Raw genomic sequence first — 18,556 nt, forward strand, 5'->3', positions numbered from 1 at the left:
GGGTTTTTAGTTTCAGCACAGTTTTAGGGAAGGAACACAGGCCCTGGGTACCTGGTTGGCAGGAACCCATGGCACACTCAGTCAAAGCACATCAGCAGTTCAGAAAAAACTGGGGGCATACCAAGGCAAGAAAGATGGCACTTTCCCACAGCCGCTTCCCCCTGTACATGGGGACGGGCGGCTCAGTGTGCAGCCGTCGCCCATGGAGGAATTACTTTCTCCTCCGCTGCACCGTATGGAGGCTAGTGTTGCCTTTGTTCGGGCTATTTCCACAGCCGCTGGTATTCTGCCTATGGGTGAACCTGTCACTCCGTTTCCTACGGACAACCTTTTGGAAGTTCTCCACCAGGGCTCTGGTGGACGGGAGTTGTTCCTTCCCTTTGAAGCGTCACTCCACAACTCTCCGGCGGGTGCCCTGCCACGGGTGATCTGGTGCCTCAGGCGCTTCTGCATCGTCACCGCCCTACTCCGCATGACCCTGTCTGTCTTTCTTTCCACCCTTCAACTCAAGGCTCTCTTCTGCGGAATGCCTTTCCGTGTTGGCCTGTGCTGGTGTTTCCTCCGTTTCGGGAGGCCCGTGGTTGGATTCATGGGGGCGTAATGTCTTTGCTTCTTCTAGCGCTGCCTTGCGGGCACTTAACACTTTGTGTGTGTTGACCAGGGCTACTTCCAGTCTGTGGGACTCTGTGGAGTCCCTTCTTTCTCATGTCTCTTATGAGGGTGCTAATGCTGATCTGCGGGCCATGTGTTGGATGGCAGGCAGTTGGCCGCATTTATTCTTCGTGCAATCTTTGATGTTGCTGATGCTCTCGGCCATGATATGGCACTTCTGTGGCTCTCCGTCACCATGCTTGGCTACGTTATGCTGTTTTTCTTGAAAATATCAGGGAACGTCTGGTTGACCTACCCTTTGCCGGGGTCCTTCTGGGGGACTCAGACATTCAGCGTCTTCTTGCTGGGCTCTCTCGTCCTCAGTAGGTGGGTTTGTTGATCATCCATGTCTTGGTGGGAGGTGTTATCTCATTGCTCCTGGAATCTGGTGTTGGGGTGACCGTTAGACTTTCTGTGAGGTTTGCTGTGCCCTCGGGGTCCTGGGTTGGCCTACCCCTTGGCTGCTGGTTCAGTCCCCCCCCCCTTTGTTTTGGGCAAGAGTGTACTTTTTGGCTGCTTACTAAACCTTCTGTGGTTTCTGCCGCAGGTTTACTAGTTTATTCTCTGATGTGGGATTTTCTTCCCCAAGAGTGGTTCCCATACTTTCTTGGGACGTGTCCTACACTAAGGGGGGTATTTGTAGCTATTGGATAGTCCTGTATTATACAGGGAGGTTCCTCGCCGTTCCTGGTGTTGCTGTATGCCGCTGGTGCATTTTCTTGGGCAGCTGCGGCAGTGTGCTGCGGTGTTTTTGCCCTTTGTCTGCCGTTCGGCCTGGTCCTCCGTCTGGTGTTCCAGTGGGGTTATTTTCCTGTGTTGACGGCTTGGTTCGTCCTACTTGTTTCTCCTCTTGGTTTCCGGCTGGTTGCTTGTTGGCACCCAGCTGTGCCCGCCTGGACGTTGTGGTCTGGACGTTTAGTTTAATGGCACTTGGCGTCCATCTGCGCCCGCCTGTTCTTCTGGTCTACGGCCAAGGGCCTTAGAGTGGGGCCTGGCGCCCCTGCTTCTTGTTTTGCGGGAGCCTTGTGGGACTGTGTTTTTCTTCTCCCACCTGCCTTCTTGCTGAGGCGCTGTTCTGTCTGGCCGATTGACTTCCAGCTGGGATGGATTCGGCTGCCCTCTTCACTGGGCGTGTTCCCGGTGGAGGGCTCTTGTCCTCGTTTCTACTCTTCTCCTTGGAGTCTCTGGGTTGCTCATCTTCCTTGGTACTCCTCTGCGTTGCCTGTACCTGGGCTTCCGGTGGAGGTCCCTGGTTCATTGGCTGTTGGCCTCCTTTCGTATTGCTTGAACCTGGGGCTTCCGGTGGAGGGCCCTGGTACATTGGCTGCTGGCCTCCTTTCGTATTGCCCTTCCTTCTCCTGCTTGGTGAGGGCTCAGCTGCCTCTTGTCGTTATGACACATCTCCTGTGGGGCGGTGTTCTCCGCGATACTGAGATTCTTGACTGCTTGAGAGGGGGGGGGACTGGGCTCTTTCCCCTGTGCCTGTGGCTCATTCCCTCTTGGAGAGGACTGGGCTGTTTTCCTTGCCCTGGTGATTTATCCCCTGTTGGGGTCTTGGGTTCGCCTTAGCTGGAGCGGTCCTCTCGCAGACCCTCCTTCTCCTTTGGTATGGCTAGGGTATCTATTCTATGTTAAGGAATCTGCGGCTAGTAGTTAGATGTACTAGTTACTTACCTTCGGTAACTGTGTATCAGGTAGAGACGATTCTAGCTGCAGATTCCTTCACGACCCTACCTTCTTCCCTGTTCTGTGAGGGCCCTTCTTGATCTTCTGCACTCGCCTGCCTCCGGGTGGTTGTCTTTGGCAAGTGTCTTTTCTTACTCCCTTCTTGGGGGGATGCTCGCCTTGTTATTGCCCCATTCTTTCCTCTCTGGTTCTTGGTTGATGAATTCATGGGTGCTTCTGCGCCCCGGCACCCTGTTCTCCAGTGTGGGGTTCGCTTGTGGTCTTCTTCCTTTTGCTGCTTGCACTTCTGACTCTTGGCAGTCCTTGGGGTTGAGGTACCTTTGTTGGGTCTCAACCCTTAGCTTTTCGATATACTTTCTCCCTGTTGATGTTATCTGAGGTTGAATGGTCATTGCTCTCCGTTCTGGCCTTGGTGCCCTTTTCTGGGCAGTGGCTGCAGACTTTTTGGTCTGATGTGTATTTTTCACATGCTTCTGCCCCGAGGAAGGCTGTTGTATTTGTTTGCAGGATTGCTTTCCAGTAGCTGTGCCCTGTTTTTTTTTCATTCCATGTCTTTGGTGCCTTAGTACCTGGCACTATTCTGGATGGTGCTGTTCCTCACCTTTCGTTTCTTTCCCTCATGTTTAGCTGGGTTTTTCGCACACTGTTTCAGTATTGCGTTGTGCGCGGAAAAGTTCTCAGAAGAAAACTGACGTAGGCGCTCCAGGGTGGAACTTATGTATCCTCGCTGACGTCACGAACACGGACGACGTCAGGGCGGAGTCACGTGGTTCCATCCCCCCGGTGCCCAGGGATGCTGTGGCAAAAAAGTTTTCCGGATCCAGTCTCACGCTTGGGGATAATTCTACGTTAAAGAATCGTCTTTACCAGATACACAGTTACCAAAGATAAGTAACTCGTACTTTAATACACTCCCACCACCCCTCTAGTGGGGCATGAATAACTTAATCCCTTGCTTGCTTTATCTAAAAGAAACCGGTTAGTATTGGATTCCTTACCTTAGAATACCCCCAGGCGTCAGACTGGATCTGGATCTTTTGCGTAGAAGTACCCTTGCGCGTCGGTAGGCATCGTCTGCGGCTCCATGTCCGTCGTTGACGCCAGGATGACGTTGCCGGAGTACTTAGACGCCGCCCTCGCGCACTGACGTCAGTTCCTATTTTTTTCCGCGCCAGCAAGCACCGATCCGGGAACAGTGGTACCCTTTAGTCATTTTTTGACTAAACTTTATGATCTTATTTTTCAAACTCGAACGACTCCGACGGTGCCGGTAGGGATGCCCGGGTTTAAACCCTGCGTCGACCGCAACCGACTGATGTCGGTTACCGACCCCCATCGCCGGTGTCTTCATTGCCTGGGGCCCGACCACGATGACAAGTCGTGCCCCGACTGCCGGGCCTTGACGTCGAAGGCTAGGCGGGAGCAGTCCCGCAAGCGCCTCGAGCTCCGGCAGTCGGCCCCGCGCCGTTCGAGGTCCCGGTCCGGAAGGAGGTCGAGGGACCGGTCGCGGGGCCTGAGTGTTCACGGCTCGGAGGATCGACACCACTCTTGAGCTCCAAGCCCCCCCCATCCCGAGACGCTAGCGCGACGCGGCCAGGGGATTCGGGTGACACCGCCCACGCGGCTCCATCGGAGCCGCAGGTGTCACGGCCTGCTCCATACCTGCCGGTCCCTGGTCAGAACGCGACGCCGGAGGAGATTGACGCCTTCCTCTCGGCCATGAGGTCGCTCACTCCTCCGTCTGGTCGCGGGCCCGACTGGGAGCCCAAGCGGGCCGGGTGCTTCGGCCCTGGTGCCTTCGGGTGCTTCAGCGCCGTCTGCGACTTCGGTCCCGATGCCGCAGGACTCCGCCGGGCCCGGATCCGGGTCGTCGCCGGTCGACCTTACGACCTCGCCGGCTGCTAGGGTGTCTCACCCGGCGCCGACCACGGTCGACGCCGTCCCCAGTTCCCCCCTCGGTCCGGCACTGGAGCGGCGTCGTTCGACGCCGATGGGAGATTTTTACCTCTATGATCCGGCCCCATCTTTTGACCCTGAAACTGGCTTTGTCTCCCCTCCTACCGTGGCTACGGAGGAGGGGCAGCCTATAGTGTGGTGTTGACGCGGGCGGCCAAGGCCTTATCCCTTCAGCTCCCTGTCGCGGCCGTGAGGACTGACCTCCTCACCGAGGTCCTTAAACCGCAGGCAAGCTCTTCGGAGCCTCTGTTGCCGTTTAATGTGGCCTTGTCTAACATTCTTCTGGGCACCTGGTCCAGGCCCGCTACAGGTCCTCCTGTAGAAAGGAACGTGGCCAGACGCCACCGCCCGGCTCCGGGCGACCCTTGCTTCCTGTCGACCCACCCCACCCTCGAGAGCCTGGTCATACAGGCCTCTAACTCCCAGACCGCATTCCCGAAGGCTCCCCCCGATCGGGAATCCAAGATGTACGAGCAATATGGCAAAAAGATGTTCTCCTCCCTGAGTTTGGGATTGCGGTCAGTTAACACTGCGTGCTTCTTGGGCCGTTATACCCACTCTCTGTGGGACACGGTCGCGGACGTGCTGCCACAATGTCAGGAGGAGACCTAGACTAAACTTGCCCAAGCCCTTGCGGAGGGTCGAGATGCGGCACGGTACTCCATCAGATGTGGACTGGATACCACGGACTCGCTAGGTAGAGCGATTGTACCAACAGTGGCGGTTCGCCACCACGCCTGGCTGAGGTCCGCCAATTTTTCAGATCACGAATGGCGTCTGAACTCTGACGTGGCGCAAGGCCTCTTTCAGCAGTGGGGAAAGCCTTGGTTAGATCTATTCGCCACAGAAGAGAATGTGCAATGTCATCAGTTCTGCGCGTTGGAATTTCCAAGGCGGCACTCGCTGGAGATGCTTTTCGTCGCGAGTGTAGTTGCGGTCTATTGTACGCCTTTCCGCCTATACCACTTCTGCCCAGAGTGCTGAAGATCAGGTGCGACCGGGCCCAAGTCATCCTTGTGGCTCCGGACTGGGCACGGAGGTTCTGGTATCCCGAGCTACTCAGCCTGTCTGTCTATCCCCCGATTTGTCTGCCTCTTCAGGAGGACCTTCTGTCGCAGCAGCAGGGAACGGTCCTCCACCCGAACCTGTCCAGTCTCCACTTACATGTGTGGAGATTGAGCGGCAGCAGTTGAGGCCATTTGACTTGCCTCCTGAAGTCTGTAATGTCATTCTGGCAGCCAGGCGTCCCTCCACAAACTCGGTATACGTCTGCAGGTGGAACAAGTTCTCCTCTTTCTTCTTTCTCTTGCCCAGCAGGGCTCTGCTCTGGGCACTCTGAAGGGCTACCTCTCGGCCATTTCTGCCTTCTTAAGGCTACCGGATCATCCCTCTTTGTTCAAGTCCCCCATTGCAAATAGGTTTTTAAAGGGAATCACCCAAATGTTTCCTCCAGTCCCTTTCGTGAAGCCTCAGTGGGACTTGAACCTTGTTCTTACTTTTCTGATGTGCGCTCCCTTTGAGCCACTTCATAACTGTCCTCTTCGCCTCCTTACTCTGAAGACCGCTCCTGGTTGCCATCACCTCTGCCAGGAGAGTGAGTGAGCTCCAGGCTCTTTCCTCTAAGCCTCTTTTCCTTTCAGTCCATCCGGACAATGTTGTGTTGCGGACGCGACCCTCTTTCCTGCCCAAGGTAGTCACAGCCTTTCACATCGGGCAGTCCATCACTTTGCCCACCTTCTTTCCGCCTCCGCATCCCTCGAAAGAGGAAGAGAGGCCCCACCGTCTGGACCCAAAACGTGCGTTCTCATTCTTTCTGGATCGCACACGCCAGTTCCAGGTGGATGACCAACTCTTGGTTGGTTACGTGGGCGCTAAGAAGGGACGGGCAGTGCACAAGCGAACTCTCGATGGGTCGTCTTGTGCATCAAGGCTTGTTACTCTTTGGCTCGTAAGGAGCCTCCTGTGGGGCTTCGTGCCCATTCCACATGGGCCACGGCGGCTACTACTGCCCCTGGCCGGGGAGTCCCCTTGCAGGACATCTGTCAGGCAGCTACGTGGGCCTCGCTGCACACGTTCGCAAGACACTACTGCCTGGACAGCCAAGTCCAGAGAGATGGCTTTTTCGGCCGTTTCATTCTCCAGGACTGTCTGGTGTGATCATTGGTTCGCAGACCCACCACCGGGGTTGGTATTGCTGGGATTTCTATTCTAAGGTAAGGAATCTAATACTAACCTGTTTCTTTCAGATGCACATGTTACTGTCTTTCGGTAACGATATATCTGTAAGAAACAGTAGTTAGTATTAGATTCCTTACCGCCCCACCCATCCTTCCCGTTCTGCGTACCGATATCTAGGGTTAAGGTCATCTCCTTTCAGGGCCCTAGTTTTTTATGGCACTAGTGTTGGTTTTTATCATGGCCCTGCATTTTCTGGCATGGAAAAGCTGTGTATAAGAACTGACGTCAGCGCGTGAGGGCGGCGTCTAAGTACTCCGGCGACGTCATCCCGGCGCCAACGACGGACGTGGAGCCGCAGACGACGCCTACCGACGCGCAACGGTTCTGCTACGCAAAAGTTTCCGGATCCAGTCTGATGCCTGGGGGTATTCTAAGGTAAGGAATCTAATAGTAACTACTGTTTCTTACAAATATATCGTTACTGAAGGCAAGTAACTTGTGCTTTTGTGCTATATCTGAGATCTGTCAACCAGTATCCATAACATTGCAAATGCCATGTATTTCTGTTGCAGAGGAGATCATCAGAAAGGATAAACCTGCAGTAGTATTGAAGGGTCCACAAAATAGCAGTGAGTGGTTGAAGCAATTTGACACTTTGTTGCCCGGGTACACGCTGAAGAACGATGTGGATATACTGAGCCTCCTGACTCAGGTCAGTAGAGTGTAGCATATTCTTTTCATGGTTCTTCTCTTGTTTATTTTCTTTATTGGACATTTCTCTAGAGTGTTAAGCTTGTTGCCATGTATGTACTTGAGAATTCTTGTTGGTTGAAACTTGTTACTAGTTACACAAACCCCAGATGAGACAACCCCATATATGTCCAACCTTATCCTCTTGTTTAAACATGTGCATGGGAACTTACAATACTGGTGCATAATAGCTCGTATGTGTTTGCAGCATGGGTTGTTGGATATCATATTCCGTGCTTCCTCTCCTGTCATCTGGTGTTGGGTTTGGAATAGAACAAGTTGTTTTTCTGTAGTAATGCTTTTCAGGCGTGTGGTAAAGGAGGTGATAACTTCCTTGAAAATTGCAATGCACCCATTTATGGACTTACCTTGGAATTGTGTTTTTTCAACTGTCGGCTCTGGATTATTCTAAGCGCTACATCGCTGTGTCTCCATATCCAAAACGTTGACATGAGAGACAGGATAAATTTAGCAACCGGAAAGAAATGCACGAGGACACTTCACAACACTGAACAACTTTAGGACAAACAAACTAATTTAGGGAGAGTCCATGGCATGCTGTATAAGAATTACTAGACTGGTCATTGCTCCAACTTTACCTTAAAATACCCTTGGTCTGATCACATAATCTCACCGCAACCGTTGTTTGCAATGGAATCATGGCAAGGTTAAGTGGCGAGTATGTAAAGCCTTCCATTCCATTTGGCACAGAAGAGATTTACAGTGAATGGAGAATGCTCTAATTTAGCAGCAAGACAATCTCCAGAATGCACTTTTATGGAGGACCCCATTCAGGGGGCTTAAATGAAGGTTCTGGCTCTACAGCAAAATCCTTGTTGACTTACTGGAGCAGATTCCATAACCAGTGTTTAGACGGCTATGACTCTGGGGAACTTCATTCTCCAGACCCCTGTACGAAACGCAAAGAACACTGGGCAAAGACTCTTTCTACCACAAGAGAATGAATGAACGGATTGATAACTCACACGGCTGCTCCGAGGAGTGTCCTAGCGCTAGAGGGCAAATACCCTACATTACACACCAGCTAGCACACCTTGTGAGAAGTTGGCCTGATATGCAGTGCTCACTATTCTAGTGATCACTATGTATCAGTCCAAACCACCCTTATTGATGTTTGGTTGTAAGTCAACCTGATAGACCAGCTATCCTAGTAGCATGGACACGTGCAGTCTTTAGGCTAAACTCTAGAGGGCTTGTTAAGCCAGCTGTTTTACCATCACATTTACCCCTTGAACACCAAGTGAAAGGACACCACACAAGATGTTATCAAAAATAAAGTATATTTATTTATAACAAGACTACCCTGGCTCTTTATGAGACAGGGAGCTAAGCACACAACAAAACTCTTAAGAAAATACTTCAAGTCGCACAATTTACACAAATGCCCGAGGGGCACGAAAAACCATTTACTACACAAGTGGAATGCGAATTACTAGCAGGTAAGTAACTATTCTCATAGGCTGTAGGATCGCTAGGACTAATCTACTGAACCTTCAGATTGCAAGCAGGAGGACTAGGGACGTCGTGTGCAGAGTGGGAACTCTCACGCGTAAGGCGGGAAAAAGTCTATGGAGGCTAGTAAAAGCAAAGTTAGTGTTCTCGGGCGAACCCGACTAAGTAGAGCTGAAACGACAAAGGATCCTGACACTTAGATAGTTAGACTATGCTGGAGCACCGAAATGCTCAGGTTACCTAGCCCAGGGGCTGCGGCTGCATAGGGCTGAAAAGACGTCTGAGATCCTCGTTGCAGTCTATGGAGCCTGTAGAAAGAAGTTGCTGGCAGGCGACCAGTGAAGAAGTTCGTGGTGATCCAAGCCTGGATCGATGAAGATGGGTACCTGTAAGCAGAGGGGACCAAGTTCTGAATCACTAGCCAGTGATTTAGGTGGGCACCAGGATGGCACCGGACGAAATCACCTCGACCAGGTGAGTGGGCGACGCTGGGCTCTGCAGTCTCTCAGACCAGGAGGCGTTGTCGGCGACCAGGATGGAGGTGCGAGCTGTCCCACGAAGGTATCTGCTGTCGACGTCGCTAGACCCAGGATTGGGGCAACAAGTCTTGGCAAATGCAAGCCCACGCGGTGGACTCAAAATGGCGTCTGGGGTGGACCAGGAGGGTCCGGGGTGCCCTCTGTTGAAGGGGAACAAGGGCCAGTCTGGAGCAACCAGACCAGCGGTGTTTGTCGTCGAAGTTCGTCGTCAGAGGGCCACTAGCCAACGGGCAAGTGACCTGGACAACGCGGTGAGCAGCAAAGAGCAGAAGGGCCCCACGCAGATCTCGTGGATGCAAGGGGGCTGGACTTCGGTGCTGGAGCTGCTCAGGGTTGGGGCTTCTCGAACCCCAAAGCACTCACGTGAGGGTCTCTCAGTAGTCGTGCTGGGCAAGCGTCGTGCAGTCTTGAAGATGGCCGGTCCCTCGAGGTCTCGTCACACCCACGGGTCTCAGCTGGGCTGAAGATGCGGGTAGAGGTCAGAGGTGCCAGGGAAGCCGGTTCTCGTCAAGCTGGGCAGTCTTGATCCGGAGGAGAGACTTACAGCAGACCGCGATGCTTGGATGGTGCCTGCTGCTGCAGGGTGACTACTCCTTAGTCACAAGGGAGAAATCTTAGGAAGAGTCTTGAGTTCCTTTCGTGGAAAGTAGTTTCAGGATTCAAAGATCTAGTTTGGAAGGGGGCCTGCTCCTACCTTTATCCTGCAAAAGGGGGCTGGCACGCGACTAAGTCCAGCCCTATGGGTGGGACTAGGAAGGGGGGTGGTTACACCCCTCTCCCATGCCGAGCTTTCCCCAGCGTGCCCCTGGAACTGGTTCAAGCCGGCATATGCACAGTGAGCACCGGGGTGCCACTTGCAGTCACCTTCCTCTAAAACCCTGCCTACCTAGGATACACAAAATCCTGTCTGGGACGGTGCTGGCACCGCCCCTGACAGGAAACCCTTTGTCCTTGCCTCCCGCGCTGGTAGGACTCCCAGCAGCAGGAGGGCAGACTTGTGTCTCGGTGGCAGCATCCATCTTGTGGAGCTGAGGCTATGTCTGACTTTAACCGGGGTTACAGGTTACCAACATGTCGTGTCCCTCTAGAAGGGTGGAATGCTAACCCCGTCGCCAGAATTGGCGAGGGGTTAGTATTCCAATTCGTATGACACCTTACTCGACATGTTTTGATAATGCTATACCAAAGTTAGCATATGACCGCGAGGTACATAATGCACTTAAGAGTATATGGTATAGCGTTATCATGGAACAGCTATTAGGACTTGGTTCCGCAAGCTGCAAACGGGCTCAGCTCATGCCAGAGCACCATTTCACATTATTCCAAGCACTCTGCCTTCAGGATTGTTAAGGCCTGCCATAGGAGTGACTGATAGGAATATATGTGTCCATTTTAGGGTTAGATATAGGAATACTATATCTAAAGCAAAGGGTGTGTACACCACCTTGCCCCAGCTGTCAAGCAGCCAGTTGTGTCTGGTTTAGTTAGTCAACCCAGGGGTGGCATAATACATGCTGCAGCCCCTGGGAGACTTCTGGGTACACCTCTGCCCTGGTTACAGGGACACAAGAGAGGGCCCAGTGCCAATTCAGTACCTGGGTACAATTTGGAATAGAGAGAACAGCTAGGCTGTGGGTCTGATTAGCAGGCCCACAGCCAGGGAAAGTCGTAAACCAGTGAAGCAAAAAGCAAAAATCTGGGGTGATCATAGGATTGCAGACCCTACTCTCCTACACACCTCACAGTCACACTGGGAAGAGTCAGGATTTCAATTTCCTAAGGAATGCAGTCTCAAGGGAAGTTCAATGTAGATCGCATGGGAGTTCGTTTCAGGCTTTAGCTACCAGGGAGGAGAAGAGAATGCTTTTCCTCTGCCTGCTGACCTGTTGGAAGCAAGGAATTGATAGAAGAGAGGCAGAGCAGGAACGCTGGGATCTCGACGGACGATATTGTACAAATCTCTTTGCCAGATAATCCAGACCAGCTAAATACGCTGCCCCACGCACCAGAACCAGGGCTTTGAATAATCTTGATTTCCCAATGGCAACCAATGGAGAGCCTTCAATGCTGATGCAGTGTACGAATGCCTAGGAGGACCTAAAAGAAGCCTGGTCGCCGCATTTTGGACCACCTCTAGGCTGCGCACCAATGCCTGCGCAGCGCCTAAATAGAGTGTGTTGGCGTAGTCAAGACATGTATTGGTCAACGCATGAGTCAACACTCTCCTTGCTTCCAATGGGAGGAGGGGAAGGAATTTTTTCAGGGTGCGAAGCATGGTGAAGAATTGACCCACCACTATTGAGATCTGTGGCCGCATAGAAAAATCTGCGTCAAACTTCAGTCCTAAATTTTTTGCCACAAGAAGATTTGAAAACTGAACGCTCCACCACAGAGGCCAGCGGGGACACAAAGATATAAAAAAAGGGGGGGGACTAAGCGAGCAGCCCTTCAGCTCCCTTCTTGACTACCTTGACTTAAAAAGAAAAAGCAGCAAGCCAAACAGACTGGCCTCTGGAGTCCAAAAAGGAATTACCAGTCCCACACAGTACCCCCCACTCCTAAAGCAGACAATCGTTGGAGGAGGATAGTGTGGAACGGTGTCAAAGGAGGCAGACAAATCAATTTAATATGGTCCGATATCTCCAGAACAGCCGACTCAGTACTATGGGAGGGCGAAAGCCGGACTGACCGTGATGAAGCAGTTTTCCTAGCTTGAGATACTCTGAGAGCTGCTTGTTGACCAATTGTAGGAAGCATCCTCTATATATACTATACCAGAGTGAGGCATAGTGTGCACAAGTGGGACCACAAAGGTAGGCAGAGGTAAAGTTAGATAGCACCTTATACTCTATTTGTGGTAGTGTGGTCGATCAAGAAGACTTTATCGGAGGACAATGTTAAGCATTTGTTGTACACACTGTCAGCAAATGATTTCACACACTCAAAGACTGAACTTCAGACCATTTGTTTTTTTTGTTGTATAAAAATAGTCTTTTAGTTGTTTTATTTTCTAGAACCAAGCAAGCCTGGCACAGGTAAGCAATAAACACTTTGCAGTAGTAATGCAGTTTGTAAACAGTTTGAATTGCAATTGTATATGCACTAGGTTTTTATTACAGTCCTGGTACTGAAAATGCAATGCTTTGGAAATACAGTACATAAACTTTGTATCTAAAAGAAACACGTTGGTGATAGATTCCTTACCTTAAAATAACCCCCAGGCGTTAGACTGGATCCGGAAAGCTTTCGCCAGCAGTACCCCTGCGTGTCGGTAGGCGTCGTTGTACGGCTCCGCGTAAGTCGTTGGCGTCGTAGTCGCCGAGATGACGTCGCTGGAACTACTTAGACGCGCCCACATGCGCTGACGTCTGTTCTTTCTTTTTCCGCGCCTGCAATTGCAGATCCGGAGAACGGTACCCCCAGTCAATTTTTGAGTGAGTTTTTTCGGACTTTCGTCTCTGTTTTTTGAGTATTTACACTCCAGGTTCATAGGGATGCCCGGTTTTAAATCTTGTGCGGCCTGTCCCCGCACGATGTTGGTGACGGACCCGCACCGTGAGTATCTCTACTACCTGGGGCGCGACCACGACTCCAAGTTGCACCCTGAATGCCGGGCCATGGCTCCGAAAACTTTTGCGGGAGCGGTCCCGAAAGTGTCTGGCGGCCCGGGAGTTGGCTCTGTGCTGTTCCCGGTCCCATGGGAGGTCAAGGGACTGGCCGCGGAGCCATCACCACAATTCGAAGTCTTTGCACTCGGAGTCAGGTAAGGCGAATCACAAGAAGTCGAAGAAGCATTGTCGCTCTTCGCCTAGCCGGTTGCGCGATGCGGCTGAGGTTGCAGGTGGCGCCGCCCCTGTGGCTCTGCGGAGCCTCCGCAGTTGCCTATAGCCTACCCGCCCTTTCCTGGTCCATCTGCGACTCTGGCCCAGCTGCAGGAATTCCGGTCAGCCATAGCACGTGTCTTCGGACTGTCCGGCCTGGCAGGTGCGCCTTCGGGCCCCTGGGGATCCTAGTTTTCGACACTGCTGGCTCCGGCCCTGATGTCGTTGACGACTTCAGTCTCGACGCCGAGAGACCCCCATGGATCCACGCATGGATCCCCATCCATGTCTGTTGGCCTTGTGCGACCCCCACCGACGACGACACTGTCCCTGGCCTTCTCCCTGATGTGGAGCTGGTTCCGGAAGGGTGTCGTCCGACGCCGTTTGAGACTTTCTCTTTATTCACCCACCTCCTTATGTTCCACCTGTTCGGCAGGCTGCGGAGGATGGGGAGGACAGGGAGGGGTCTAAGGACCCTCTCGCAGCACAATGCAAGTTAGACCCGGACTGGGATGAGGATCTAGGGGATGCAGGTGACCAGGATTATACTCCTGAACCTAGTTCACTGTCTCCTTCTACCGTGGCTACAAAAGAGGGTGGTTCCTACACTATGATGTTGCGTAGGGCGGCCAAGCTCTCCACCTTGAGCTACCTACCGTGGTCATCAGGACTAACCTCCTAACAGAGGTGCTTCGGCCAGCGTCTTCTACGGAGCCGCTGCTGCCCTTTAATGATGCACTCTTGAACTTTATTTTGGGCACCTGGTCCAGGCCCAACACAGGGGCACCTGGATAAGAACGTGTCCCAACGACATCGCCTGGCCCCGGGCGACCCAGTTTTTCTCTTTCAACACCCTACCCCTGGGAGCTTGGTTATCCAAGCCTCTGCGTCCCGAGCGCGTTCCCTTTTGCACCACCGGACAGGGAAACCAAGAAGCTGGAACAGTTTGGGAAGAAGATTTTTTCTTCCGCCAGTTCAGGACTAAGGTCTGTGAACACCGCATGTCTCTTGGGCCGTTATTCCCATTCTGTGTGGGATACGATTGTGCAAGTGCTGCCTCAGTGTCCGGTGGAGGCTCAGACAGTACTCTCCCAAGCTATCGCTGAGGGGGAGACGCAGCCAAGTTCACCATCTTTTGTGGTCCTGACACTGCTGACTCGCTGGGCAAGGCGATTTCCACGACAGTGGCGCTACGCCGCCACGCCTTGCTGAGAACGACTGGCTTTTCTGGGGATGTCCAGAACACATTGATTGACATGCCCTTTCATGGCACTCGCCTGTTTGGCGATAAGGTGGATTGCGTGTTGGAGCGTTTTAAGGACTCCCGGGCTACAGCTAAGTCCTTAGGCCTTTTGGCCACACTCACTGCTTCCGCTTCTGTGTTTCACTCCTTTCGTGCTCAAGGAAGGGGCGACCAAGCACGTTCTTTTCAAAGTTACAGGCCTGCGAAGCAACAGTCTCAGCCGCAGACGGGGACCCGCTGAGGTGGGTCCTGGGGCCAGCGCGTGGATCAGTCCACCACCCCCCCTGTTGCCACTGCCTCCAAACCTTCCTAGTCCTGTGTTTCAGGCCCACCAGATGCCACTAGGTGGCAGGATTCGCCATCCCCTCCTTCACTGGGGCACCATCACATCGGACAGGTGGGTTCTGCAAATTGTCCGAAGGGGTTACTCCCTCCCCTTCGAGACAACCCGCCCCAGCCATGCCACCACATGTCGTGGGATTATTTGGCACTTCTCCAGCAGGAAGTTACGGCCCTCTTGGCCAAGGGGGCCATCGAGCGCGTTCCGATGCCAGAAGTAGGTCGTGGTTGTTGCTCCCACTACTTCCTGGTTCCAAAGAAGGACCAGGGCCGGCGTCCTGTCTTAGACCTTAGGAACGTCAATCGCTTCCTCCAGAAGGAGAAGTTCAAGAATCTCTCACTTGCTCAGGTTTTGTCTGCCCTCGACCCACAAGACTGGATGGTAGCATTGGACCTGCAGGACGCATACTTTCATATCCCTCTCCTGCCGGCCCACCAGCGTTACCTGCGATCCACGGTGGGGCAGGAGCATTTTCAGTTCACCGTGCTACCCTTTGGCCTTAACAGCGCCCCTCGGGTGTTCACGAAAGTGATGGCGATGGTTGCAGCTCATCTGCGCAGATCAGGGGTTTCATTCTTCCCCAACTCCCACCCCCAGACTACGGCCGACCTCCTGCCTTTGCTGGGGTTCTCCAGCATCGTGCCAAAGTCGCACCGGATTCCCTCTCAGAAACTCCTCTTCATCAGAGCGGTTCTGGACACAGTGCAGTTTCTGGTTTATCCTCCCAAACAGCGAGTCGGGGTCATTCGGGCTATGATTCCGATCTTTCAGCCCTTGTCTTGGGTTTGGGTCAGGACGACCTTGAGGCTGCTGGGCCTCATGGCCTCCTGCATCCTGCTAACCATCCATGCCAGATGGCATATGCAGGCTGTGCAGTGGGACCTGAAGTTCCAGTGGGCGCAGCATCAGGGGAACCTGTCCAGCTACGTCCAGATCTCGGAGGGCACTGCACAACAATTGCAGTGGTGGCTCACGAATCAGCATTGGGTGAGCGGCAGATCCCTCTCCCTTCCCCAGCCGGAGCACGCAGTAGTGACGGATGCATCTCTCCTGGGATGGGGTAGCCACATGGGAGAGGCGGAGATCAGAGGCCTCTAGTCTCCGGTGGAGTCCTTCTGTCAAGGGGAGGGTGGTGCAAGTGTTCACAGACAACACCATCGCCATGTGGTATTGCGACAAGCGGGGTGGGGTCGTGGACCCTGTGTCAAAAGGTTCTGCGCCTCTGGACATGGCTGGAACGTCAAGGTATTTCCTTGACGGTTCAACACCTGGCAGGTTCTCTGATCACCAGGGCGGACGAACTCAGCCGCAGGTGCATGATGGATCACGAAAAGCGTCTTCACCCGGTGGCGCAAGGTCTCTTTCAACAGTGGGGAGAGCCTTGGTTAGATCTACCTACAGCCTGCCCCGATAAATTTAAGCTACATTGCGAACTCACTGACTTTTTCCGCAAATTAAAACTGAAAGCCTTTTTTGAAGGGAAAGAGGATCCTAACGCAGAAACGCGGAAAGGAGACACTGGCCTAAGACCAAAATCAACATTTGTACCCCCACCTCACACTGTACCAGCTGCCATCACAGCTTTCGAACAAGCAGTGTTTCTGGATTTAGAAACAAGCCCTGAACCACAGAACTACGGTAATTTCAGTGCCGAGGAGTATCGGGCACTGGAAAAACTCAAAAACAATAACGCAATTACCATAAAACCTGCCGATAAAGGCGGCGGCATCGTAATTCAAAATACGACGGACTATGAGCGAGTCTGTGAGGAATTACTAAATGACACCAACAATTACCTTCCACTTACCGAGGATCCTTCTCCGGAACTCCAGAACCGCATTACCGATTTGGTTAAGGAAGCCGAATCGAGGGAACATATATCTAAAAATGAAGCAGACTTCCTCTCTATAAGTAAGAAAATTATTCCTTACTTTTATACACTCCCGAAGACTCATAAAAACAAATCACCGCCCCCTGGACGCCCGATTGTGTCAGGAATTGGGTCTATACTAGAACCCTTGTCCACCTTCTGTGACCAGTTCTTGAAACCAATTGTTCAAAACACACCGACATACCTCAAGGACACAAAAAGCCTGTTACATCAACTGCAGACCATCACTTTTGAGCCAGATACTATCATCTTGGCCACTTTAGACATTGAGAGCCTGTATACCAGTATCCCGCAAGATGAGACAATCATGGTATTAAAAGCTGCTCTGAACTCTACCACTTGGGAATACAATACCCCTAGAGAATTTATAACAGAATGCGCTACAATCGCACTCAAAGAAAATTTCTTCGCTTACCAAGGACGGCTTTTCCTGCAATGCTCTGGTACCTCGATGGGCAGTACATTTGCTCCCAGCATAGCGGGGTTGTATGTTGCAGACTTCGAGGCTAAAAACATACAGTCTATCAACAACCCGTTTGGCAGAAACATTTCGTACTGGAAACGGTACATTGATGACGTGCTGCTCATTTGGAAGGGCAGCATGGAACGACTAATGGAATTCTTCTGCTGGATTAACACCCTCAACAGGTACTTGAAATTTACCCATACAGTGAGCACCACGGAGGTGGTGTTTCTTCATGTGGTAATCACAAACAGTGGAACAACTCTGACTACCAAGACCCACTATAAGGCCACAGCCAAAAATAACTTGTTACAGTTCTCTAGCTTTCACCCTCGCCCGTTAAGGGAGAATCTCCCGTACGGACAATATTTACGTATCCGCAGGAACTGCAGCAATATAGTTGATTTTAAACGTCAATCAACTGATCTAACGACCAAGCTGGCACAAAGAGGTTACCCAAGTCACCTGCTCAACAAAGGTTTCAAACGGGCACGGAACCAACCACGGGAAGCCCTCTTAGAACCCATCATAAAAACAACAACGGAAGTCCCCTTAACTTGTGTAACCACTTACAGTGCATTATCCAATCAAATGAAGAAATCAATAAACAAGAATTGGAAAATTATCACAAGCAGCAAGAAGGATTGGCAGAAACCACTGTTTTCTTTTAAGAAAGGGCACAGCCTCAGAGATGCCTTGGTCCACACCAGACCCAAAGAACTACACGCAACCCCTATGAGGAGTGTCACTGATGCATGGAACCTACCCAAAGTGACAGGCCACTTCCCCTGCTCAAACTGTTCTGTCTGTCACCTGACAGCCCCTACAAAATCTTTGACTCCTGAACCCGGGAAAATATGGTGGCAAAAAGCACATACTAACTGCAATTCCATAAATGTTGTGTACCTTGTCACATGTCCATGCTCACTTCGGTATGTGGGCATGACAACCAGAAAAATTAAACAACGAATATGTGAGCATAGAAGCAACATTAGGTGCAAAAAAGCGACGACAAGAATGAGTGATCACTTTCTCCAAACCAATCACACCACCAACGATCTAAAATGGACTGTGATTGAACAAATCCTTGGGGGCACCAACATCTCTGAGAGATTGTTTGAAAAGGAACAACGTTGGGTATACCGCCTGGGCACTCATATCAATGGCCTCAATGACGATATACCTTGGGGCTCTGTCCTCAAATAATGCCAAAAAAAAACCCAGACTCGTATCTGTTCCGAATAACTCCCTCTGTCTGTGGTGATTGTGTCTTACAATTATCCAACTAATATAAGTTAGACCTATAAGATTAATATCCAACTCATTTTATATGGGCTATCTTGTAATCCCCTTCGTTACTGCATTTCTAACCCATGGGCCATTTCTGCCTTATTCCGAATCTATGGGTACTCCCTATGCGCACCACAACAAACTCCACTTTGTTTACTTCTCCCCGCATTGGCCCACAACTCCGGCGCATGCGCACAAAAATCACCACTAACCGAGTTCTATTGCTTCGGCCAGGAGAGCCGAGCAGGCACGCATGCGCGTCAAACAGCGCCTCC

At 51.9% G+C, this 18,556-nt stretch overlaps 1 protein-coding gene across 9 annotated transcripts in view; it reads left to right on the top strand.

The window, feature by feature from the left end:
• The window catches only part of KMT2D (lysine methyltransferase 2D), a 1,543,965-nt gene that overhangs the window by 1,444,703 nt on the left and 80,706 nt on the right, over positions 1-18,556 (top strand). For all 9 annotated transcript variants that reach the window (XM_078685770.1, XM_078685786.1, XM_078685782.1 and 6 more), the window contains one exon: positions 7,044-7,183. In XM_078685770.1, the coding sequence (XP_078541896.1) occupies positions 7,044-7,183 (140 nt within the window). The remainder of the gene's footprint in view (positions 1-7,043; positions 7,184-18,556) is intronic.

The sequence above is a fragment of the Lissotriton helveticus genome, chromosome 1_1 (genome assembly GCF_964261635.1).
Source record: "Lissotriton helveticus chromosome 1_1, aLisHel1.1, whole genome shotgun sequence".
Lineage (NCBI taxonomy): Eukaryota > Metazoa > Chordata > Amphibia > Caudata > Salamandridae > Lissotriton > Lissotriton helveticus.